The 25,733-nt window shown below is 42.7% G+C and overlaps 3 protein-coding genes across 3 annotated transcripts; 1 reads left to right on the top strand and 2 right to left on the bottom strand.

The window, feature by feature from the left end:
* Window positions 1–8,347: 8,347 nt before the first annotated feature.
* SERLADRAFT_432353 (uncharacterized protein) lies at window positions 8,348–11,367 on the top strand (the record flags this gene model as incomplete). Its single annotated transcript, XM_007312556.1, has 10 exons — window positions 8,348–8,352; window positions 8,416–8,429; window positions 8,495–8,557; window positions 8,614–8,814; window positions 8,865–10,210; window positions 10,259–10,705; window positions 10,761–10,875; window positions 10,927–11,154; window positions 11,205–11,272; window positions 11,326–11,367. The coding sequence occupies 10 exons, from the start codon at window positions 8,348–8,350 to the stop codon at window positions 11,365–11,367; spliced, it is 2,529 nt and encodes an 842-aa protein (XP_007312618.1).
* A 1,644-nt stretch (window positions 11,368–13,011) lies between these two features.
* On the bottom strand, window positions 13,012–13,164 carry SERLADRAFT_343549 (uncharacterized protein; the record flags this gene model as incomplete). The annotated part of the gene is made up of 1 exon (XM_007312555.1): window positions 13,012–13,164. A coding segment is annotated over one exon (153 nt), but the record flags the coding sequence as incomplete, so codon positions are not given.
* An 8,371-nt stretch (window positions 13,165–21,535) lies between these two features.
* SERLADRAFT_432350 (uncharacterized protein) lies at window positions 21,536–22,264 on the bottom strand (the record flags this gene model as incomplete). Its single annotated transcript, XM_007312554.1, has 1 exon — window positions 21,536–22,264. One exon carries the CDS (start codon window positions 22,262–22,264, stop codon window positions 21,536–21,538), a length of 729 nt encoding a protein of 242 aa, XP_007312616.1.
* Window positions 22,265–25,733: the final 3,469 nt, after the last annotated feature.

Raw genomic sequence — 25,733 nt, 5'->3', positions numbered from 1 at the left:
GCATCGAAGATTGGCTCACCACCACTATGCTGATGTCAAGAAAGTGACACAAGGAAAATCTTGTTACTGGAATAACACTTGAGTCCAAATCTACTCCTGATCCTATCTGTGAACCATGTCTGTCTGGAAAAATGTCTGCCAACCCATTCCCTTCATTTTCTCATCGCTCTGCTCACCCTCTAGACCTCATCCACTCTGATGTACACCAAGTCTCCTCCCCTTCATTCTCTGGGTATCGATATTGGGACACCTTCATCGATGATTACACTCAATTTTGTGTTGTTGTCCCTTTGAAGGCCAAGTCAGATGTCTTTAATGCTTTCAAGAGTTTCAAGGCTTATGCTGAGACTCAATTAGAGCGAAAAATCAAGGCTCTGTGCAATGACAAAGGGGGAGAGTACATCTCCAAGGAGTTTGAGCAATTCACAGATGATCATGGCATTGTCAGACAGCATACCACCCGGAATAGGCCTCAGCAGAATGGAGTTGCAGAAAGAGCAAACAGGCTTCTCTCTGAAAGAATCACTACCATGCTTTCAGAGTCTGGATTGCCTAATATCTTCTGGGGTGAATGCCTAGGTGCCTTGGTGCATGTCTGGAATAGGTGTCCCACTGATGCAGCGGTCAATGCTACTCCTTATCAATTGTGGCATGGACATAAACCAGACATGTCACACCTTCATGTTTGGGGGTGCACTGCTTATGTGCATGTGCAAAAGGATAAGAAAGGTGTTTTTGGCTCTCACATGGAGAAATGTGTGTTCATTGGTTACCCTGCTGGGTACAAGGGTTGGAAATTCTACAATCCTACCACCAAACGCACCATTATCTCTGAGAGAGCTGATTTTGATGAGCGCTACTTCCCTGGCTTGAAAAAGACTTCTACCACTGCCATTCCTACTCCACCTTTGCCACCTTCACTTCCCATGCCTTTGGGCCTGGATGAGGATGTCCCTGCACCAGGTCCAGGGGGAGATATTGACCCACCAGCTGTACTTCAGCAACCTCAGCAACCTCAGCACTTGCCTGATGATGGGCCTGATTTGGACCTTGATGCAAAACCACCTGTGAATCAACCTCTTGAGCTTCCAGATCACCCTTCTCATTGCTCACCTTCACCTGACTTGCCTATTGCACTGAGACGCCCTGCAAGGGCTAGGAGACCACCTAGACCATGGTGGCTTCAACACAGACAACCTACTCCTGCCATTGAGAGTGATAACAGTGATAGTAGTGATTCTGAGGCAGTTGATGATGAAGTGGCACACTTTGGAGACTCTGCTGAGCCTAGGTCATTTGCAGATGCAATGAAGCATCCTGATGCAGATAAATGGAGAAAAGCAGCCATGGAAGAGCTCCAAGCTCATGAGCACAATGGAACTTGGTTACTTGTGGAACTACCTCCTGGAGTCAAGGCAATTGGTGGCAAATGGGTCTTTAAGATCAAGCACAACTCTGATGGCTCCATTGAGCGCTACAAGGCCAGATATGTGGCTAAAGGTTACAATCAGCGCCCTGGCTTTGACTTCCTTGAAATATTTGCACCCACTGTTTGCATCTCATCAATCAGAGTTACCCTTGCAATTGCTGCCATCCACAACCTCCATTTGCACTCCATTAACATCTCTCATGCATTTCTCAATGGTGTCATGGATGTAAAGGTCTACATGCAGCAACCAGAGGGATTCCATCAAGGTGGTCGTAATCTGGTCTGCCAACTCAACAAGGCCATTTATGGGACCAAGCAAGGAGGCAGGATGTGGAACCAGAAGATGTACATTGTGCTTGAAAAACTCGGATTTAATCGCACTTACTCTGACTCTGCCATCTATGTGTTTAATAGAGGTGAAGTGCGCATTATTCTACTTGTCTTTGTTGATGACATGACACTGGCATTCACATCCAATTCTGCACTTGACCAAGCTGTCAAGGACCTCTCTCAGCACTTCAAACTTTGTGATCTTGGCCCTACTTCCTACCTACTTGGCATTTCCATCACCAGAGACCTCAGCAATCGCACCATCTCCCTCTCCCAACATCAGTACACTCTGGACATTCTGGAGCGCTTTGGCATGAAGGACTGCAAGCCTGTGTCCACTCCAATGGACCCTGGTTCACGCCTCACCAAGGATATGTCTCCCAAGGCACCAGAAGAGGTGCAACTGATGAAAGACATTCCCTATCTTGTTGCTGTTGGTGCTCTGATGTATTTGGCCACCACCACTCGTCCTGACATTACCTATACTGATGGAGTTCTTGCCAGATTCAATTCCAATCCTGGGCCCACTCACTGGGGTGCTGTCAAGCACTTATTCCGCTACTTGCAAGGCACCCTCAATCACTCACTTGTATTTGGCCCTGATCCTAATTCCACTGAACTCTTCACCACTTTCTCTGATGCTGATCATGGTGGTGACAAGGACTCTGGACGTTCTACTGGTGCTTACCTTGTCAAGATTGGATCTGGTGCTGTCTCTTGGAGTTTCAAACTTCAAAGCATTGTTGCTCTTTCCACCACTGAGGCAGAATATATTGCTGCTGTTGAAGCTGGCAAGGAGATCTGCTGGATGCAAAATCTGCTGAAGGAAATGGGCTATCCTATCACCTCTCCTTCCACCCTTCACATTGACAACCAATCTGCCATCTCTGTGTCCAAGAATCCTGAACACCATGGTCGAATGAAGCACCTTGATTTATGCTGGCATTGGTTGAAAGATATTGTTGGCTTTGGCCAAATTGCTCCCACCTTTGTGCGCACTGCTAAAATGCCTGCTGATTTGTTGACCAAGGCTCTGGCTAAGCCTAAAGTTAAAATGTTCAGACAGATGATGGGACTTGTTAGATCAGGTGGGAGCTAATGCTTGGGAGGTGCAGCATCAGGGGGGAGTGTTAGTTTTGGTGATTCTGCACCTAGTTGTGCTATCTATTTTCCCTTCTTTCTAAATCACTTTCCTCTTTATTCTTTTTGCTGTATTGTTCAGTATTCACTGAGCATTCTATAATTTTGCCTTTGTGGCTGATTTGTTTACCTTTGTTTACAAAACTTTGGACTAGTATTGCAGAGTCCAGTATTCCTATTCTTTAGTTACTCATACTGGACTCTAGGTACTGTATACATTCTGTACTCTCTGATAATATAGTTACTCATACTGGACTCTAGTTCTGTCCCTATTAGCTCTCAGCAAGTGGCTAGACACTTCCCAGAAGTTCTCAATTGAACACATCCTTTGCCCCTTCAGCTTTACTAAAATCTGGTGTCGCCAATTGCAAAATGCATGAATTGAAGCTAATTGATTGCATTATTTAAGTCTGCAAGCATTAACTGAGTATGGCTCTGAAGATGAGATCTCACAAGCAGAAGCTAACCTTTGTAGTCTTTCTTCTTCAAGTAATATGCCCAATGTAACCAATGAACCAGTCTTAACTGACTTACATGACATCTCAGTAAAAGATGAAATGCATCTCTTAGAAACATTTCAATGCATTGTTGGAGCCCATTATCAGATTGACTTACCTCATACAGAATACACGAGTGAGTCTAGATGTCCTCGGATAACAAAGAAAAAAGGAATTGATGATGTTCATTGTGATCAACCAACTTCATCTACCAAACATGCACGGTTTCAGAAGTAGAATTTTCCCCTTTGAATTGAGATAATGAAATATGGATGAGGAGGATGAATCAGATCCTGCAGAACAACAAGGAGTAACTAGTGGTGTTATAATTCCTTCCAGTAAGTCCCAAAACTGAGCACATTCTTCTCAACACTAAACACAAAGTAATATAGAGGATAAAATCAAAATTGATGCATTTTACAACCCAAGGCTATTATCCGACTATGGAGGTAACATGTTCCAGCTCAAAACAAGCAAGTTACACCAACTGAATGTTGTCGACTCCAATAATGAACTGATCCCTCCTTGGGAAATGTACAACAAGCTACAACCTGGAACTCTTGTCCTCATGGACGTCACACTACATGAATTTATTTATCTGCCACTAAACCCAGCCAAAAAAACTCAAAGGAAAAGTATGGCTGTATACTTATGTTGCATATTTCATCACTTACTATACACACAGTATTATCAAGTGCATGCACATTCAGTACGTGTACTAGCAGAATCTGACTGGGAAATTGAAACCAGGCTCAAACCCGTGTTACCTGGCAATAAATGTCAACAAACTACTTCCACTGCAACTTCACCCGGGATCCAAACTGCCATTTTTGGATTCACTGGATCCCCTTCAAAGAAAAAAAAAGTCTCAGAGGGGCAATGCACTCAAGATTTTGAACACATGGTTCTTGACAACACCGAACTCTCCAGCTCCCAAAGCTCGAACACAACCAGTCAATTGTCCTACAAATCGAGTACTTTCAATTATCCTCTATATTTTACTCAATTAACCTCCATACAATAGACACTCCGACTACTAAAGCTCCAAGTAAAGCAACCAAGATGCACATGAATAATGCTCCAAAATAAAAATTGAGTTTGTGTCTTTTGGTCAAAATATACAACACATTTTTTTATACTTCTTATCTCAATGATGACTCTTTTTACTTATTGTTTTCTTTATCATTCAACTAATGATATTTGACAACAAGGGCTCATATTCAACTATGCCCATTACTGTTCCATCCTTTCTGATGTAGTAACAAACTTGATGCCTCCGCCTATTGACTCATAAATAAACAACTTTCTTGCGCTATTGTTGAAGTATCCTATAACTTACTATTGTAAGATAATAAGCTATAATGGAACACAACAGAACACTCACTTCTATTAGCAGGATATCATCGTTTTTGTTTCACATAAAAAACCGTAAACTTTGTATATGGCATGTCTTAAATCTAGATACAAACCTTCCTGTAAATATGGCAAACAGCATCAAAACATACATGAGCTCACCTCATTCCCTAAAATACTTCAAAGCTCCAGATTCTTGTAAATCTGAGACATGTTCATTATTATTAATCCCAAGAAATGTTAAGCAAAAACAATTTACCAACACAGCCTTTAATTCCACATTTTTGCATCCTCCACATTACCAACACAGACGACACATGCTTTTGGGAGCAGCAAGACAATTGACATGGATTGTACTGACTCCATCACTGCACTTTGATTTCACAAGGCACAAACCACAACTGGTGGTGTGGGAATATACCTATAAACCATATAGTACATAAAGAGAAAGATTCTTTGACACATTCTTTCTACCTCTAAAGGCCGGCGGGGAAGTAATGACCCCTACCATGTCTGACTGATGGAGGATACCCAGGGGAAGTGGTGCCCCCTGGGTCCTAGAATCAGACCGGAGGGGAGTGATGCCCTCTCTGGCATTGCTTAGAATGAATCTGTCCAGTGGGGAGGTGATGACCCCTCCGCTGTCGGGAAATGTTTATATACTATGATATTGTTGTACCATTGTTAATACCATGATAAATAAATTCTATGAAAACTGCTACGAGAAATATCAGGTAGCAGGCTGTACCACTGTCATGGCCTTACCAACTTATATATTCATCCCTCACAATCTTTCTACCTCATTGAATAAGATTGGGAGATGATTTGATGTGGCGATCACTCTGCTTGATAAGAAAATCACATATAGGGGTGGAGTGCAAGAGGATGTCGGTAACTACAGGATGGTTTCTATAGAGTGGGTCACTAATCAGGGTTTGGATCATGTCGGACAGGCATACACCGTATTTCGAAAGACAGTTCAGAGTGTTTTACATGGAAAGATCAAACAATTGTAGACATTGAGGGCTATCATGCTGGATCAAAGCTTAACTGTTCTATATTACTTGTAATGGTAAGTGCTTGCAAAAATGAATAAAATCAACATTATTTTTTATTAGAGTTTCAATCCTTTTTTAAAACAAAATCTGACGTCAAGGCTCATCACTGTCACTGTGGCGAGCCTTTGTTTACAAATGTTAATTTTGAGATATTATCTTATTATATCTAATCATATCTAATCTCATCATTATTTTATGGCTCTAGTCCTCCTCTTTCAAAACAGTGGCTGTGCAGGAGCCTGGAGATTTTCATAATTCATAATCTCGGTTTTTTTGCAGTGCTTCGGGCTTTCACCCAAACTAATATAAAATATCATGGCCCTCCAGGGCAGACCTGGACCCGACATCTCGCGTTCTACAGTGCATTATTGAAGATACATTATTTCATTATCACTGGTATATTAACGCTAGCAAAATCACTTATTAATGTAAAGGTTACCAGTGTTTATCAGTAGACAGGGGACAGGTCATCACCTCCCCTGCAGGCACATTCAACATTCCAGTGAATGGAAGAGTGAATACAGAGGAAATAGTACAGTGGTTGGTTGGTTACGGTTGGAATGCCGGTGACAGCATCAGATTTTTTTCAACAACCAACAATATTGATAGGTATCTTTGAATATTCCTGAGGGTGTGACCATACCAGTCAAGATGAATGTAGTACATGTGCTTATTATCATATTTGATTTGTTATATTTACATAGAAAAAACAGAAAAATAATCAATGAGCAGGAAGGAAGAGATGATAATGCCGCTGCAAAAGCAAGAATACCTGAAAGATGAATGAGTAAATATGGATAATATAATAACTTACTGTGAGGCTATGAGAAGACTAATAGAGAATGTTTCTCAGTCTTATAATTAAGAAACTGAGGTTTGTGTAATGTAGAATGCTACAAGTTTTGGAATAAGCGTGGGAATGATCTGAGCTTATGTAATGTGATGGAAAAGCGGTCAATCAGAGAATAAAGGATAATGTATAGATGATGAAGAAATAGAACATATAATGTTAATATGCTATGAATGAAATATGCCAACACTTAGGTGGCAACTGTGGCAACCAGTGATAAAGTCATAAAACAAGAACAAAATAAAAACTCACATTTTATCCACAGCACCAGGGTTGCTATACTGTTATATGACCACCAGATTAGCAATGTTGTAAGGCCAGATTATCAGAGCTGAATGACAGGGCTTGGTTAGTTGACTATAGTGCAACAGCCATAGAAATTTTAGTACTGTTATTGGTTACAGGTCACACCATCACACATGACAAGGTTTTTTCCTTACTACCGCTCACTGAATGCTCAATCTCATCCAATGCTGCAGCCTCCATTCTCAATCCATTCCATCACAACGCTCACTCCACAGATTAGCTAAAACCCAATATTCTTACTCTGGCTACTTGAGCTTGACTGAGTATGCAAAGTAGGTAAGCGTGACTTTCTGCTTACCTAATATTTCCAGCTGACATATGCCTTGTACCCCCTTGCACTCAGTCCCCGGCCTGCCTGCGAACTTTGCCGTACAAGTTTTATCTACCTGTAGTAACTATTTTTCTTTCCATATTCATGATATTTTGTCTGCACCAATTGCAAAGCACATTTTATAATAATATTGATACTCACAACAATCACGGCCACACTGCATGGGCAAATCAGAGGTATAAAAGCGGCTGTTGAATATACTAAGATGCTGTGCCCTGTGGTGTTTAAAAGTCCAACCGTAACCAAACAACCACCGTAAAATAGTGAGTAAAAAAGAGGCCCACGGTATCTCAACAACAACCAGTCATGTGGTTCTATCCAAAAATGGTATAAAAGCTCCTAGAAAGATACTAAGATAGGCCTTATCCACAATCGACACCATCATATGACAAAAAGTCTTACACTTCAAGACAAACCAGAGAAATGCTACGTTCTCATTTAAATCAAGTGATTTATAATTTTTGTTTTGCATTGTGCAAGAAGAGATAGGTTTTTTGTGGCAAAGATGAGCCTTAGAGCTTTAGATGACCAAAGAGTTTATGTTGATGATCTCGTTGCTGACCGTCACAGGCCAAGTCACATCATGTGATGGCGTCGGCCTGTCTTAACAATGATACAGATTACTAATGATGTAGGAGTCGGACCGACATCCGCCCAAAACGCTCGCGACAATTGAATTCTGGAAACCTGGATCCTACGGGTCCAGGAATTTTACCCTTTTTCTATTCAAAACAGTGAATCTGTCGTTAAACTACTTTATTGTCAATATACTGCATTATCGAGTGCGAAAGCCAAAGACAGGTATTTTCCCCCACAAGTGCTTGATATTTTGAAAATTAACTTGTCAGGATTGATTGTCCAACGATAATAAATTTGCGCCACTTTTCCATATGAACCTGCCCTGAAGTGATCGATAAGCTGGGGGTATCGAAAACTTTCACTCGTCAGTTTGTTGATTGTAGTTGCCAGTTGACGCAAACCTCATCCTTCAAAAAGGCTGACTCCCTGTACAATTTGCTTTATTTTGTACCTTTGTAAAATCTAGACACAGCAATGGTGTAAGTCCATGTTAGTCTTCATTTCACTTCGTTTAACTGATTAGATTTTTTATCCAATTTCAGTAACTTCACAGTAGGTAAGTAAAATCGAAGTCATTCCAGCAATCGGGCTCTTCAACTAACAGATCACCCATTCCTATAGACCAGATTCGGGCCCTGATGGACAAGCCCACGAACATTCGTAACATGAGTGTTATCGCCCATGGTAAGCTATTCAATCGATCTACATGGGATGCTTTCCCATATCTAATGCATCTGTAGTCGATCACGGCAAGTCCACTCTCACAGACTCACTGGTTTCGAAAGCCGGTATCATCGCTTCAGCAAAAGCTGGAGATATGCGATTTACCGATACAAGAGATGATGAAAAGGAACGTGGTATTACTATTAAATCAACGGCTATATCTATGTACTTCGAGGTCGACAAGGACGAACTGCCGGCTATCAAGCAAAAAACAGAGGGTACAGTCCCGTGCTGCGTTCTTCCCGTGTATTTACTTACCACATACTAGGCAATGAGTTTTTGATTAACTTGATCGATTCGCCGGGTCACGTTGATTTCTCATCAGAAGTTACCGCAGCTCTCCGTGTCACTGACGGTGCCTTGGTTGTCGTGGATTGTATTGAAGGAGTTTGTGTACAAACCGAGACCGTGCTTCGTCAAGCGCTTACGGAACGTATCAAACCCGTCGTTATCATCAACAAAGTCGATCGTGCTTTATTGGAACTGCAAGTATCAAAGGAGGACCTTTTCCAGTCCTTCCAGCGTACCATCGAAACTGTCAACGTCATCATCTCAACTTACCACGATGTTGCACTCGGTGATGTCCAAGTTTACCCTGAGAAGGGTACAGTTGCTTTCGGTTCTGGTCTTCATGGGTGGGGATTTACTCTCCGCCAATTTGCCGCTCGCTATTCCAAGAAGTTTGGTGTTGACAAAGAAAAAATGATGGCCAAGCTTTGGGGAGACAACTTCTTCAACCCTACTACTCGCAAATGGTCAACGAAATCTGCCGATGCTGACGGCAAGCCCCTTGAGCGTGCCTTCAATATGTTTGTCCTTGACCCTATCTTCAAAATCTTCGACGCCGTCATGAACTTCAAGAAGGACGCAATTGCACCTATGTGCGAAAAGCTAGACATCAAGCTGGCACAAGACGAGCGAGACCTTGAGGGAAAAGCTTTACTCAAAGTCATGATGCGCAAATTCTTGCCTGCTGGTGATTCCCTCTTGGAGATGATAGTCATTAACCTTCCCTCTCCTGCCACTGCTCAGCGGTACCGTGTTGAAACCCTTTACGAGGGTCCTATGGACGACGAGTCCGCCATCGGCATCAGAGATTGTGACCCGAAAGGTCCTCTTGTTCTTTATGTCTCAAAGATGGTTCCCACTTCTGATAAGGGGCGATTCTATGCTTTTGGTCGTGTCTTCTCTGGGACAGTCCGCTCTGGACCAAAAATACGCATTCAAGGACCTAATTATGTCCCTGGAAAGAAGGATGACTTGTTTATAAAGTCTGTTCAGCGCACGATCTTAATGATGGGTCGTTACATTGAGCCTATAGAAGATTGTCCCGCCGGTAACATTGTCGGTCTTGTCGGTATCGACCAGTTCTTGTTGAAGAGTGGAACTCTTACTAGCTCCGAGACCGCTCACAATATGAAGGTCATGAAGTTTTCCGTCTCTCCTGTCGTCCAAGTTGCTGTTGAGGTCAAGAATGCAGCTGATCTTCCTAAACTTGTTGAAGGTCTGAAGCGTCTGTCGAAGTCTGACCCATGTGTCCAGGCTTGGATCTCTCCCACTGGGGAACACATCGTTGCTGGTGCTGGTGAATTGCACTTGGAGATTTGTTTGAAGGTATGTTTGTCCAGTACGATGTGAATAATATGCTTACATACTTCAAAGGATCTTCAAGAAGACCACGCTGGTGTGCCTCTTAAGATCTCTGACCCCGTCGTTGGTTATCGTGAAACTGTGAAAGCCGAGTCGACTATCGTCGCCTTGTCCAAGTCGCAGAACAAGCACAATCGTTTGTATTGCAAGGCTATGCCCATCGATGAAGAGCTCACGAAAGCCATTGAATCCGGCCACGTTAGCTCCCGTGACGATTTTAAGGCTCGCGCTCGCGTCCTTGCTGATGAGTACGGTTGGGATGTCACTGATGCTAGAAAGATTTGGTGTTTCGGTCCGGATACCACTGGTCCTAATTTGCTCGTTGATGTCACCAAGGGTGTGCAATACTTGAACGAAATCAAAGACTCTTGTGTTGCTGCATTTCAGTGGGCGACCAAGGAAGGTGTTTGTGCAGAAGAGAACATGCGTGGTGTCCGTCTCAATGTTTTGGATGTTACGGTGCGGTTTGAGATCTAGATATAGATTGATCAATTTACTGACATATATGTTACAGCTACACACCGATGCTATCCACCGTGGTGGTGGACAAATTATCCCCACTTGCCGTCGTGTCTGCTATGCTGCTTGCTTGCTCGCCACCCCTGGATTGCAAGAGCCTGTATACCTTGGTATGAGCGCTTTGAAGTGTTTTTTGGTCTTTCTCATGTATGCTGTCACAGTTGAAATTCAATGTCCCGAAAATGCTATTGGTGGCATTTATAGTGTTCTCAACAAACGTCGTGGACAGGTCTTCAGTGAAGAGCAAAGGCCAGGAACCCCTATGTTCACCGTCAAAGCTTATCTACCTGTTATGGAGTCCTTCGGCTTCAATAGCGATCTTCGTTCACAAACAGCTGGTCAGGCCTTCCCTCAGAATGTGTTCGATCACTGGGACTTGATGAATGGATGTGAGTATACTGACTTTCCCCATGGAATATTCTAATCTGTCAACTTCTAGCTCCTCTCGAAAAAGGTAGTAAGCTCGAAGAAGTTGTTAGGGGTATTCGTGTCCGCAAGGGTCTCAAGGTACGCTGTTTCATTTCGGATGTAGATGCTAATGCTGACCCATCTTTCTGTAGCCCGATATCCCCCCTCTGGATACTTACTACGACAAGCTGTAATGAGTTGTTCCAAGCAAATGACATGTATTGGGAGTTTACAATCTGTTGTGTTGTACTAGGTTGGAATACAATGTAATTCTGCTTGTTTTATTACCGCAGTGAGCGGAAATGTTTGATTATCCTCCACGATTTCGCATACAGCTACGCCCATTGGAACGCTTCAATGACGTGTGGTAAATACAGATAAACGAGTCAATCAGTGGACCTATATTCCCCGACTCTTACATTAGTAAAACATTAGAAATGGGTGGGCCGGCAAATTCTTGTTACCTGGCTGATGGGTGGACCAATATGAGGATGGGTAACATTGTTACATTACTAATGGGTGGGCCTACATAGGGAATGGGTAATATTGTTACATCAGAGATGAGATGGCTGACAGAAGGTACACATAATGTTGTTGCCTTACTAATAGGGATGGTAAAGTTTGGTTTGGGCCAGAGGTTCAGAACCTGTTAAAACTAGACAAGATGAAAACTATGTGAGAACCTAACTCTTATGCCAAATAAACGGAGAATTAAGTTGTCTAATTGCAAGCAAGGTTTTTCACAGATGAATAAAGATTTAATCAACAGCTAAGGAATATGTACATGAAGTAGCTGGTATATATACCTAAGAAACATGTGTAAGTAATGAGGTGCTGACTGAGTGACATGTGTAAGGCATGAGGCAATTGATAAGTGTCTTGGTAAGTAACTATGTCATAGGTCACATGGTTGATCATGTGACTATGATAAGATAAGATCTGGAGAAATTATAGATATGATGGATTTGTTATTGTTATAATTTTTAGATAAGGTAGAGATGAGAGATTGTGACGAACTAGGTATAAAAGACCATTAATATGTATCATAATATAAGACAAACAAAACATACCCTCAGTTGTGTTACAATAAGCTGAGGGGAAAACAAGAGTGGTTTGAGCGGATATCAACCTGGTGTGTTGATCATATGATCCCTTGGTATTCTACCTGTAGCGTAAATAGGTTCCAACACTCCTCCTCAATACAAGAAGAGAGAAAATAAAAAAGGGAGGTCATTTAATGCCCATGAATTGTTGGAGAAGATATGAAAATTTTCAAAGGTAGTGCTTTAGTGAAAGTGTTGGCAATATTGTGTTTTGTATTTATGTACTGGACAGATAGGTCCCTTTCAGGTACTCATCCACAAATGAAATGGAAATAAATGTCTATGTGTATTGTCCTGGCACAAAAAGATGGATCTTTACAGAGTATGATGGCACCGTTGTTGTTGCATAGAAATGGTGTGGGAGTCCTAAGACATGTGAGTTCTTTTGCACATTCACATGTTGCAATGTATTCTGATTTGCATGTGAAAGTAGTAATGATTTGTTGTTTTATGAAACACCAAGTCACCATGCCAGAACCAATGGTAGTACAATAACCTGTAATGAATTGTTGTGTGTTGGGACAGTTGGCAAAGTTGGTGTTAGTGTATCTGATGAGTCATATGGGATTAGTTCCTTCTAGATGTAGTTTCAAGGTTCTCGACCCTTTTAGGTATTGTACTGCCCTTTTTACTGCTTTGCAGAATTTTGCCTCTCCTAGGTCTGAAATTTGCCATAAAGTTCTGAGGTTGATATGAAATCTCATTCTCCTCCTTCAAACTGGTGATTGTCAAGAAGTCATCCACATATACAGTAGCAATGCATGTACCCAATGGCATAGTGCAAGTGTAGATGTAGTATTTGCAAGTGAGTCTTGTGAACCCCCATGAGAGCATAGCATCATTGAGGGTTTTGTTCCAGACACACCCAGCCTGTCTCATGCCATAGATTTTCAATTGAGTTGCCAGATATTGTCGGAGTTGTCATCAAACCCAGTGGGCTGTTCCATATAACAGATTTTATCTGCAAGCAGAATGCCAATTTGTTGTGCGTCTCAGTCAAGAAAAGCAGCAAGATGGAGGAGGGTATAAAAAAATTCCAGGCATGTGGTGGGAGGAGTAGTTTTGTGGTAGTTGTGACCAGGTATGACACAACAGCCTTTACAGATGTAGAGTGCCTTGAAGCGGACAGGTAAGCTGTTTCCATTGCCTTTCAATTTGAAAACAGAATGTCCACACATAAGATCAAGACAAACAGGTACAGCAGAGCAGGGATGAGAGTGTAAACACCAAGTTCATGGAGACTGGAAAACTCCTCCTCAAGGGCAAGATACCATTCCTTTGCACAAAAGTGAGAGCCTCTGGCCAGAAGGAAGGGCCATCAGGGCTGTCTGTGGAGATGGGAGGCTCATTAAAAATAGCCAGGGCATGGAGGTGTGATGTAGTGGCAATAAAGGGGAATTCTTTATTTGCAGCACACTTGGCTGGTGGAACAGTGACACAAGCAGAACAGCGAGGAGGGACTTTAGTGGTTATGATTGATGCAGGGGCAAGGGGTACATTTAGACGAGGTGATGGTACACAAGGGGGGATGATAAGGGGAGGCTGTTGGACAATCATGAGATTCAATGAAAGAGACATGGAATGAGCAGTAGATACAACGAGAGGCACAATTAGATCATCAGTATAATTTGGAGAGAGGATCATATCCAATAAGTACACATTTAAGTGACCTATCAAAGACCTTAGGGTTGTGGTAGTTTGAAATGAGCACAAAAGCTTGTGCCCCAATTTCATGGAGAGATGAGAAATCAGGCTTTTGTCTGTGCCAGACTTCCAAAGGAGTTTTTTTGGGGAAGGATTTGGTGAGAACGTGGACAGTGAGAAAATTGGCAGTGATGACAAATTCATCCCACAGAGAAATAGGGACATGGCATGGGCACAACTGATGAACATACAATGAAGGTGTTTTAATGTGGCTATTATGTGCAGCAGTATATAGGGAGGTATACTGGTGAACAGTTCCTTGCAATGCCAGCCAAGTTTCAAGGTCTGTACTTCTCAGTTTGCCATTGTCAGATCTGAAAATCCCAACAGTGAGTCTGGTTTCAACCTTACATTCTTTCTGCCATGTCATGAGAGCTGGGAATGCTACGTCCTTAGAAGCAAGGGGAAGAGACTAAGTGCACAAAGAAACATGGTCAATCATGTTGAGGGCATACAAATTCCCCCTCAAAGACCGTACAGAGTGCTCCATGAGGTCAACATACATAATTCCTAACTTCCTCTTAGCCTTCAAACCCTGGCAAATGGACGGAACAGGAGACTCAGACTGTTTACTGAGAATGCAATGTTTGCACTTGATATGCTGGACTGAAGCAGGCAAGCCAGTAGCACAATGTAACCTGACCATATCAGAAATGGTACGATGTTTAGTATGACCTAGGTGTCAGTGCCAAATATCTACAGAGGGATGAGCAATTAGTGTGAGTTTATGAGAAGGTTGAATATTATCAACTGCATAAAGACAACAGCAAGTTAAAAAATCAGTAAGGAGACAGGTGCCATTTGGAGTAGTCACCCAGCAAGTAGCAAAGTCAAAGAAAGCAGTGGCTTAAGCAAAAGAGCAAATTGCCAAGACAGAGATCAACCAAACAGTTGCAGCAGGAAGGTATAGTGTATTGTTAAGCAAGACAGATGCACCACAGCCTAAACAAAGCTTGATGGTTCCAATGCCGGATGCAAACACAACAGAGCTACTGACACTAGAGACACTACAAGATTGGATTGGACATAGGGTGGAGAAGTCAGAAGCCACATTTGAGATGTGAACAGAAGTGCCAATGTCAAGAAAAATGGGCAAAATGGCAGGATACAGGACAGAGGAATCAGATAAGGCAAATACAGTAGGAGGTGAATGCCAATCAACAGATGAGGTGAGATTGTTGGTCATCACAAGGAAACCATTATAGAAAAGTGGAGTTGGAGAGAAAAGCCTGCTGACAGTTGTTTAAAGAGAAGGCTGTGTTGGAGACAGTGTCTAGGAGATAAGTGCAACCAGCATCATTGGTATGCCACACAAACTTTCTGGGAGCAGAGAACCGGTTGGCAGCTTTGGCAGCCAATATATCCTCACAACAACCATCCATGGGGACTGTTTGGTTGGAAGCAATCAGGGATAAGATGGCCCAATTTCTTACAGTTAGAGCAGACCTTGAGGGGTTGAGAGGAGGAGGGCTTTGCAGCAAGGGCAGTATCACCTAAGTTGGTGTTGTCCTGGAGAATAGCTTGTTTAAGGTGGAGTCAACAGTGAATATCTGTGGCAGAGGAAGTAGTAGTGGATTCAGACAATTCAGAAGATATGAAGTCCTAGATATGGATAAGTTTGCTGGAGAGGGCATGAAGCATACCAATCTTTAGAAAAGTTTCTTGATTGGGAATACCAATGGCAAAAATATGTTGAGAGAGGTCAGTAAGGTGCTTTGAAATATCTGAAAATGCCTCAGACTTGGTATACTTGGTGACAGATGAGTATGATTATAATTTGTGACACATGTCCGACTTTTTTGTGACAACATGCCGATATTTGCCAGGCAACAGATATCCACAAAGGTCTTCTTGCAAACTGGGGGTTTGCTGCTGTGGTACCTTTGGAAGCAGAGAAGAACATTGATATATTGGACTCATCATCTGATATAGGGTCAAGATCCTCTGAAGGGTCTGAAGAGTTGTCCAAAGAATCATCCAAAGAGTCTGATCCTGTGGACGACCACTACTTGAAGTTGTTGAATGCAGCACTGAAAAAGGTGAAACAGCAAAGGTATTTAATATAACAGTAGCAAACAACATATTCAGACGCTTCAATACATGAATGTAATCATCTAGCATGGGAATTAGAGGTGGGAAATACTACAGCTCATGAAACACTTAGGCATTTGGCAGGGCAGGGGTGGGCAATGAATGGTGGGGGCTATATTTTGTAATGCACAGTAAGCTGACCACCTTGAGTCTTTCAACTACCAGCAATGTGTTACAATTGATATACCAGCACCTACTTACACTTCACTTTTTGTACTTTTACTTTTACTTTTTCCAAGTCACATGACCAGTCATGTGACATATCATCTGACCAGTGTCTAGGCTCACCATGTGACTAGTCACATGCTAAACATCGGACTTTAAACTTTAGTTACAACTGTACCATTGTTCTCCTAGGAGTACAATTGTGCTCCTAGTAGTCATTATACTATAGCGAGTAGCACCTCCGGCTATAAGTAGTAGGGGGTTTAGTATAGAAATACCTCAGTCGTTTCTATAGCCTCTTAGGCAGCGGCTGAGGTATGTTACATTACATTTATTAGAGATCACCTTAAACTAACATCCATTGTAGTTTCACATAGGTAAATAAAAAAGTCATTTCTATAGCCTCTTGGGCAGCGGCTGAGTTTCACATAGTTTTATTACCTACTTGCATCAAAGGAGTTAGGGCCTTCCTTGGCTTAGGCAATTTCTACCGAAGGTTTGTTGAAAACTTCACAAAGATAATGAGACCGTTGAATGATCTCACTAAAAAGGACATTGTTTGGCACTGGGGCGCCAAAGAACAAGAAGCTTTTGATAAGCTTAAACAGGCGTTTACAACGGCACCCATATTAGCATTTCTAGAATTAGACAAAGAGTTCCAGCTAGAAGCCGACTCTTCCAATTTTGCTACTGGGGCTGTTCTATCAATTAAATGCCCTGACAATCTTTGGAGGCCTTGTGCCTATTTATCACATAGTTTGTCACCTACAGAGCGCAACTATCAAATTTATGACAAAGAGATGCTGGCCATTATTAGAGCTTTAGAGCACTGGCGGCATTACTTAGAAGGTGCTAGGCACCAATTTGAAATTTGGACTGATCATAAAAATCTGGAGTATTTTATGATGGCCCAAGACTTGAACCGAAGACAGGCCCACTATGCAGTGTACTTGTCAAGGTTTAATTATAAGTGAATTCATAAGCCTGGAGCTTCTATGGGGAAAGCGGACACTTTATCCAGAAAAAAGGATCATGCCAATGGCATCAAAGATGACAACAAAGGTGTCACCCTGATAGATCAATCCAGGGTTGCCAATGTTTGAATCGGGCAGGATTCTAATCTTCTGGAAGTCTTCAAGAAAGACATCTCCTCAGAAGAGAAGGTGCGCCTTGATGGCAATGAAAACTATTTATGGGAAGACGGGCTCTTCTATTTTAAAAACAAAATCTATGTGCTGTTACAATTAACATACCAGCACCTACTTACGCTTCACTTTTGTACTTCTACTTTTATTTTCCAAGTCACATGACCAGTCATGTGACCATTTACTTTACTTTACATTTTCAACTTTTCATAGTCACATGACCAGTCATGTGACATATCACCTGACCAGTGTCTAGACTCATCATGTGACCGGTCACATGCTAGACATCGGACTTTGAACTTTATTTACAACTGTACAGGACCTCATGTATTTTAGTATATATACAAGAGCAATACATGGGGAAGGACTCAGCGAGTCCTCCTGTTGTATACCAACAAACTCTCTGCAGTCTAAGGGGTAACCACTCCCTCTTCATTTTCTTTATAGTGTAGTTCTGTGTGCGCCAGAGTAACTAACTCTTGGTTGTTACATGTGCCTGAGTCCGCAAGGATCAAAGCAATAGACAGACATCACAACACTCCAGTGGCTGGGCACCCTGGGTGGCAACGAACAATGGAGTTGATCTCCAGAAACTACATGTGGCCTGGCATGGTTAAAGACGTATAGGAATATATAAAATTCTGTCTAAGATGTGCCATGGCAAAGAACTTGCATCAACCGCTAGCCGGTAAACTTCTGCCAAATCTGATACCAGCTGGTCCCTGGTAGGATATATTGGCTGATTTCACAATGGATCTACCTGAATCAAATGGGTATGATTCAGTGATGGTGGTAGTAGATCGCTTCTCCAAAGAAGTGGTGTTTATTCCCACCTACAAAACTATTACTGCCGCTGGTACGGCAGATCTATTTAAAGATTTTGTATGGTCTATCCATGGATTGCCGGAAACGGTTATCTCTGATAGGGGACCCCAATTAGCTAGCAAATTTACGAAAGAGTTATGCCGGATGCTGGGCATCAAACCTAAATTATTGACGGTGTTCCATCTGCAGACTGATGGACAAATAGAGAGGCTCAATCAGGAATTGAAGCAATACCTCTGTATATTTATTAATGACAGACAGACAGATTGGGCCAAGTGGCTAAAAATAGCCCAGTTCTCATACAATATCAAACAGTCATCGGCTATAGAAAAAGCACCATTCAAGGTTACAAGATTGTACCTTCCTAGAATGGGTGTAGAACCTGGCAAAAGCAAGAACGAGACTGCTGAGAACATGGTTAAGGACATGAAGTCTGTCTTAGACAAAATGTGCAAGGCGCTATTCAAAACTGCAAAGCAGATGAAGGACAGGGCAGAGCGTAGACGCTCTAAGGCACCTGATTACAAGGTCGGCGACCTGGTCTGGTTAGATACTGACCGCTTAAAGTTGAAAGATCGGCAGTCTAGAAAACTGACCAAAAAGTGGATTGGTCCTTACCGGATTAAGGAAGTCAAACCCAATGCAGTGGAGCTAGAGCTCCCAAAACGAATGAGGGTAGTACCCACAGTCAATATTAGCCATGTAAAACCCTAAAAATGGCCGCTGCCAGGACAGTGCATAGACCGCTTGAAGCGTGGAAAGTTAGAGTTCCTAGTCCTATGGAAGGGCTATGGAGATGAAGACAGAACGTGGGAACCAGAAGCCCATCTGGACAATTCCCGCAATGCTGTACATGAATTTTATTCTAAGAATCCCTCAGCTCCAAGAAAGCTTAGAGGCATGGATTCAACACTTTTTAATTCCCTTTTTCAACCTATGTCCAAAAATTTAACTACCACCTCCGGTACTTGGTCTCGCCTGGAAGTCGAACCTTAGAAGGGGGGTAGTGTTACAATACACAATTTTTGGACCTTTAATTTTCATTCTCCTCTTCAACTTTCTTTTGTAGTTTTCACACACTGTGCCATGCGGCACTTTCCATCTTTGTTCAAACTCCACCTTCTTGCACTGCGCTGCCTTTTTCTTATTTTTAGCTACAAGTCTCTCATGCAGTGGAGCTGGTCACACGGGCTATGCCCCAAGACATCATCAGCCACTGCCTCCATCAACTGTATAGTACATATATACAAACAAACACTGTAGTAGTATATAAACCTCAATGGATCCAGGAGACTCCTCAGTGAGTCCTCCTGTTGTTTACCCACAACTAACTTGGTCGCATCTTAAGGGGTAACCACTCCCTCTCATTACTCTTCTTGCTTGTCTGAGTTGTGCGCCAGAGTAACTAACTCATGGTTGTAACACCCAGGCCCTCCAAACCAGCTGCAAGGCGACAAACCGTAGCCTTTCAGGAATCAACAACCAGGCCCGGGCCCTCCAAACCAATGCCCAACCCCATCCTGGCTCCTTCTATCTCGGGGCAGCAATCTGTAGGTGTAGAAGAAGTGGACAAGGACAGTCCCCGGCATTCTTCTATTACACACAAGTCTCAGAGGAGGTTCTTTGCTGGGTTATGTACTGAGGAGGAATACCTGAAGTTGGTGGATGCAGTGTACCAACTACCAAAAGTCAAGCCCGGGCCCGGCTCCCAGAGTAATGGCCAGCCAGAGGATTACTTGGACTACTGGCTGTCATGAGCCTCATGGGGCTATGTCCACAACATAATTCCATTGGAGATCCATCAAGGCAATGGAACTCAAAACCTGTTGAGGTGGCTCCACGTGCAGCCTTATCTACATTGCCTGGGGTCCCAGGACAGCCACACAGATATCAGGGGCCATACAGCTATGGCCCTGATATATTTGGCAGTAGGAATGCTGCTCCGGGACCTTCATACAATCCAATTTGCTGATGAGGACAACAACCTGACATAGTTATAGATTGAGTTTGCCATGGTGGGTGAAACTATCCTCCCATTCTGCAGGGACATAACCACCGCAATACAAAACAGCTTGGAATCTACCCAGGATGGTGACAAGGGCAATGCAGATGGATGGGGAACCCAGGAACATTGCACACAGGCCAAGGTCAGGTAATAGTCCAGTAAAGCAGCTTCAACAAGCCAAGGACACCAAGGTAGATCAGACACTAAAGGTAAAGAAACCCAGGAGGCATTGAATAGTAGGTACACCCACCTCTTGTACAGTAATGTAATAAATGTACATAATAGCCCTGGGTTTAAAATGTGTACCTGGGGATGTGAGCGTTATAGTCATCCCGGGTTTAAGAAGTGTATTTGGGGATATGAGTGTTGTAGTTGTCCCAGGTTAGATGATCTTACAGCCCGGCTGAACAGATCATAGATCACTTGGCTATAGACCATTCCCAGGAAATGTTTCCATATTGCCGAGCATCACTTACCAATAGCTTATCAATGTGTTGAAGTTAGACAGGTTGATGGGGCCCGGGGTAGAGTTCTCAGACTTGTTTCTTATCACACATTATCACACTAAGATTGTAGTGTAGGTAGCTCAATTTTATATGGATCAAGTAATTAAATGTACACTGAGTGGTGAGTGAAGAGAAACTAAGTATATGCAAATGAAATCTAGAAAAAAAATAATTTATATTACAAGTCCATTGAACTATGATTTCATCTAATTGTACTCCCTCTCCTTCGCTTTTAACTTTGCTACCTCATCCTCCAGCTGGCTAATCCTCTCATAGAGATCCCCAATGATCCCCTGCCTTCATTTCATCCTTGCTACCCTTTTTTCTAAGGAAGGAGGCAGACTCCACTGCTGTGTTGGGGATGACCATTGTACGTGGCTGGGAACTGGGGATGTAAAGCTGAAGTTAATGAGGTCCCAACCATCACTTTGAGGAGCAACAGTGATAGGGACATCACCTCCCAGGGGTGTATGAGGCCTTGGTGGCTGAGACAAACCCCCTTGTTGGGCCTCAAAAGGCCAATAAGTTGGAGGCCTGGGGGACGGACGAGGGGTTCCAGGAACATCCAAAGGTATTTATTCCCACCTGAATGGGTTGGGAGAGCCAGGAGGAGAGATTGGGGTGGGACGGAAAGGTGGGGATGGGAATTCAAAGGGAGTGTAATGTCCGGGGGGGCATCAACAGCCTCCCGGGGACAAATGAGAAGGGGGCTGGGGGATGGCAATGGCAGCCTTGCCATGACATCCAAAACCTCTCTGGCAAGAGAGGGGATGGCCTCCCTCATCCTGGTGATCCAGTCAGGGCCGGGATGGATTACATTAGCATCCATCTCCCTGGGGAGGCCTCCTTGACTCCTGTGATGGGGCTGGCGCTTGTAGAGGGGGAAGAGGGTGTGAAGGGCGTGAAGCAGGTAGGGAAGTGTGGTGAGCAGGAGCCACAACTACTGCTCGTGAAGGAGGGGGGACCCTGATTGTGAATTGGGTCCCGGTCGTTCCATGGGGCTGGTAGACCAGCTTGGGTGCTCCCCGGGGCAGCCCAATCTTGATGGGATGGTTGGGAGCGGCAACCAGAGCCCTTGACACTTCTGGCTTCCAGGACCTGGCTTGCATCATTGTCCCAGATGCACTTGTACTTCCTCGGCTGCACTTGTTACAGGATGTCCTCCACTTCTTTGTCTGCTTACTCCTGCTTATGGTGCAGGCAGACTGGTCCAGCCTGCACCGCTTGCACCCCTCCTCCATGCTCTTCCTCTGCAGATCCTCTACACCCCTGGTAATCTCTACTACCATCTTTCCCTTTCCCTTGCTGGTTGGAGGTGCTACGGGGTCCGGGCGCTGACCACCAGAAGCCTTGGGGCCAGGGCAGGTGTGTGGGAGGCAAAATGGCCTTGAGGGCCCCGGAACAGGGGGTAGAGATGGGGAGCGTCGGGACGGAGCTGCCCTCTTTGCCTTCTTTGACAAAACAATGGGCATGCGAGAAATGTTGCACTTTTGTTTGCATGTGGTGGGCACCAAGGGGCTTTCAGAATGTGCTGGCTGGATGGGCATTGTGGTGCATTTACGAGGACACTGTGAAAAGAAACAGCCAATAAGTAGTTGAAAAAGCATGAAAAAATAAGGAACTCACTTTGCAACCACCACCTATTGTCCAGAGCCTCCCTCCTCTCAGGAGTCGGTCTCCCAGGCTCAAACTATGATCACAAAAATGGAGTTGGTCCTTCCCATTATCATATTGGATGATAAGGAGGATACATGTGTAAAAGTGTAATATCCCACAGCTGGCAAGGTTATATGTATGGACTAGACTTTGCATAAAAGGCAGAGAAGAGAATTTCTCTGTTTGTATGGAGACAAAGACTTAGGACTGGGGGAAATGGGAGATGTAGTGATGAGAGAAAATGGTGACCATATTTTCTCTCCTTTTGCCTCTGGGATGGATTGGAGGGCTATACAAGAAGGCATAGGCCACAATTCATTTGATCATCTGTTGGGCATTCCAGGTGTCAGTGATCTTATTTTTTTCATGTACCATGCTCTTTATATATAAATATAGGTCAAGGAAATACTTGAATTATCCTATCACAATATATGTAGATTACACAAGATTATTAATACTGACATAGCAGCAAGGGCTGAATGTAAATCAGCTACAGTCACCTTTCCTGATACTCCTAGTGATAAACATATTATTCAAAATAGGGATGTCCTCTCAGCAGTCAGAACTCTTCTAAGAAATCCTGCACATGCAAAGTATATTGTATATTATTCTAAAAATATATTCACCAATACAAAGAATGAGTCTAGGATATACCATGAAATATGAACAGGTAAATGGTGGCATACATTACAGGTAAGCACATGTCTGCTTATCTATCTATCTTTAACTGACTGGCTTTTGGATAAGCTCATCTTCCACCTGGTACTGCTTTGGCTATTGTTATTATTGCTACAGATAAGACACAACTCACTCAGTTTTCCAACTCAAAACCAGCTTATCCCGCCTACCTCACATTGGGAAAAACACCAAGAGCCATAAGTTGCAAGCCAGGTTGACAGGTTTGTAATTTGCTGATCAGCAGGAGCAAACCCAAACCCTAATGTTAACTCTAACTCTAACCAAGCCCGGCTGTTATGCTTGTATTCTCAAAGGCTATCTGTCTGTCCACAAGGTCATGGGATCACAAGTCACTGCAAATGAGAAGTCATCCAGAACTCAATGTCTTTTTCATGAGTCAATGTGTTGTATACTAGACGTTTTGAAGCTAACTGGTGTGGAAGGGATGTATATAATAGGAGGAGATGGAGCTATGCTGAGAGTCTATCCTGTGTTAGCATGCTACATTGTAGATTATCCAGAGAAATACTTTGTGACATGTGCAAAATATGGAATATATCCAAATGTAAAAGACCTGCCTCTAATTTATCAGAGCCTACACCTGGGGAGGCTTTTACGCAAAAGTGGACAGAGCAAATTATACAAGATGCAAAAGCCAATTTATCTTCCCTCAATCAATTCCAAGAACAGTGCAAGGATTACGAGGTTTCTGGAGGTGTTTACAAACCATTTTGGCTGGATTTTCCTCATTGTGACATCAATTAAACTATTTCACCTGACATCCTTCACCAGCTATATCAAGTAGTATTTAAACATATAGTAAATTGGTACAAGAACCTCATGGATCCAGAGGAGCTCAATCACAGGATTTCCGCACTTCCTCCCTGCTATGGCGTTTATCACTTCAAGAATAGAATCTCTACTCCAGGTCAGATAGGAGGTATTTGGGATTATAAGAGATCCCATGCATATAATTTTATGTCCCAAGAACATTTACATAGCCTATAGTCTACTATCTGTTCATGGTACAGGATGGGATAACCCAATGCATCATAACTGCTATAATCTACATTGACCACTCACACATAAAGATAATATAGACATATTTACAGGAGGGTCCAGAGCACCTGTAGCATTATGACTGTGACTGAGGTTGGGTCATGATCATTACTTACACTGGTTCCATGGATGCACCTCATGTTACCATTACTACTGATATTTTCATAATGCCCCTTGCTACATGTGCAGGCCTTCTCTCATCATTATCACAGATTTTTCACTTTGGGTTGTACTTACACAGGGAAAATAGTTGCACCCAGATGACCTACAAGTGTTTTAGCAGTAGCATAAAGTGCAGCCACCAGCCCAAGATCTGAATTAACAACAGACATGCTATGCACTGTATTTGTTAAGATTCAACAATAAATTAACTCACAAACCTGGCTCTTCAATGGGAAAAGCCAATATACTATTGAGAAGACAAGATCATGCTGAAGGCATCAAATTGGACAATAAATATGTAGTCCTTATAGATCCAACAATGGTAGCTGATGTTAAAATCAGCCAAGATAGCAATCTTCTAAGAGTCTTCAGGAAAGACATGTCATCAGAAGAGAAAAGTGCCTTGATGGTATTAAAACTTATTTATGAAAGTATGGGCTCTTTCATTATAAGGGCAAAATCTATGTATCTGGTCTGCAAGGATCAAAGTCATAGTATTAAACGCAATGTTTGTTTTGATGAAATGAACACATCAAATGTTGGCATATCATGGACACTACTATATATTTTCCATTCTTTCATTCGTTTTCATTCAACTATTCCGACATTTTGATACATTACATAAATTTCCTAATTAGGATACAGAAAAGTGCACTCATCCTACCTTAGACACCTCAGTCATTTACCAGAAAGACTGAGGTATAGTAACATCATTATTACAGTTAAACACATACTTACACATTCCTTTAGAGTTTTTTCATTTACAGGTACATTTGAATAATATATCAGTCATTTACCAGAAAGACTGAGAGTCTTTTCATTTACAGTTCTATTCATCACCTCAGGTTATGAGCCCTGGTGACATGTCTTTCACCAACAATGCTTCGAGTGCTACATTTTAAGTACCTAAACTAGCAAAGGATGGTTCGAACTGGATCACATACAAAACAAGAGTCACTACTACTTTCAGAGCAAGAGGACTATCTAGATTCCTACTAGGATCTGCCAGGAAGCCACCTGTCAAAAATTACAACTATTACTCGGCAAGTGTAGCTAAACTGGATGATGGAACGGTAATGACTGAAAAGCAAATAGAGGAGTATGAGGCTAAAGTGGACAAATATGCCCAAAAGGAATGCCTTGTCACACAACAACTATACTCAACCATACACAACGAGACCTTAATCCAGATATAGGACAGGAGCTCAGCAGTTGCAATATGGGGCACTCCAACCAAAATGCACAAAGGCAAGTCAGGATGCAAATGGATATTTGACGAAGGCTGCAGGACCTTAGATATCCTGAAAGCAGCAATATCAGGAGCCACTTGGGGGATGTGCTAAGGCTAAAAGAAGAGTTAGCTGGCATGGGTGCTTCGGTAGATGAAAAAAACTTTTCAGCAATGATACTGTCTTTGCTACCAATTTCTTACCGCCCTCTACTATCATCAATCACTGCTGC

This window comes from Serpula lacrymans (genome assembly GCF_000218685.1).
Source record: "Serpula lacrymans var. lacrymans S7.9 unplaced genomic scaffold SERLAscaffold_1, whole genome shotgun sequence".
Lineage (NCBI taxonomy): Eukaryota > Fungi > Basidiomycota > Agaricomycetes > Boletales > Serpulaceae > Serpula > Serpula lacrymans.
The sequence above is the reverse complement of the archived record's forward strand: the minus strand, read 5'-3'. Positions and strand labels throughout refer to the sequence as shown.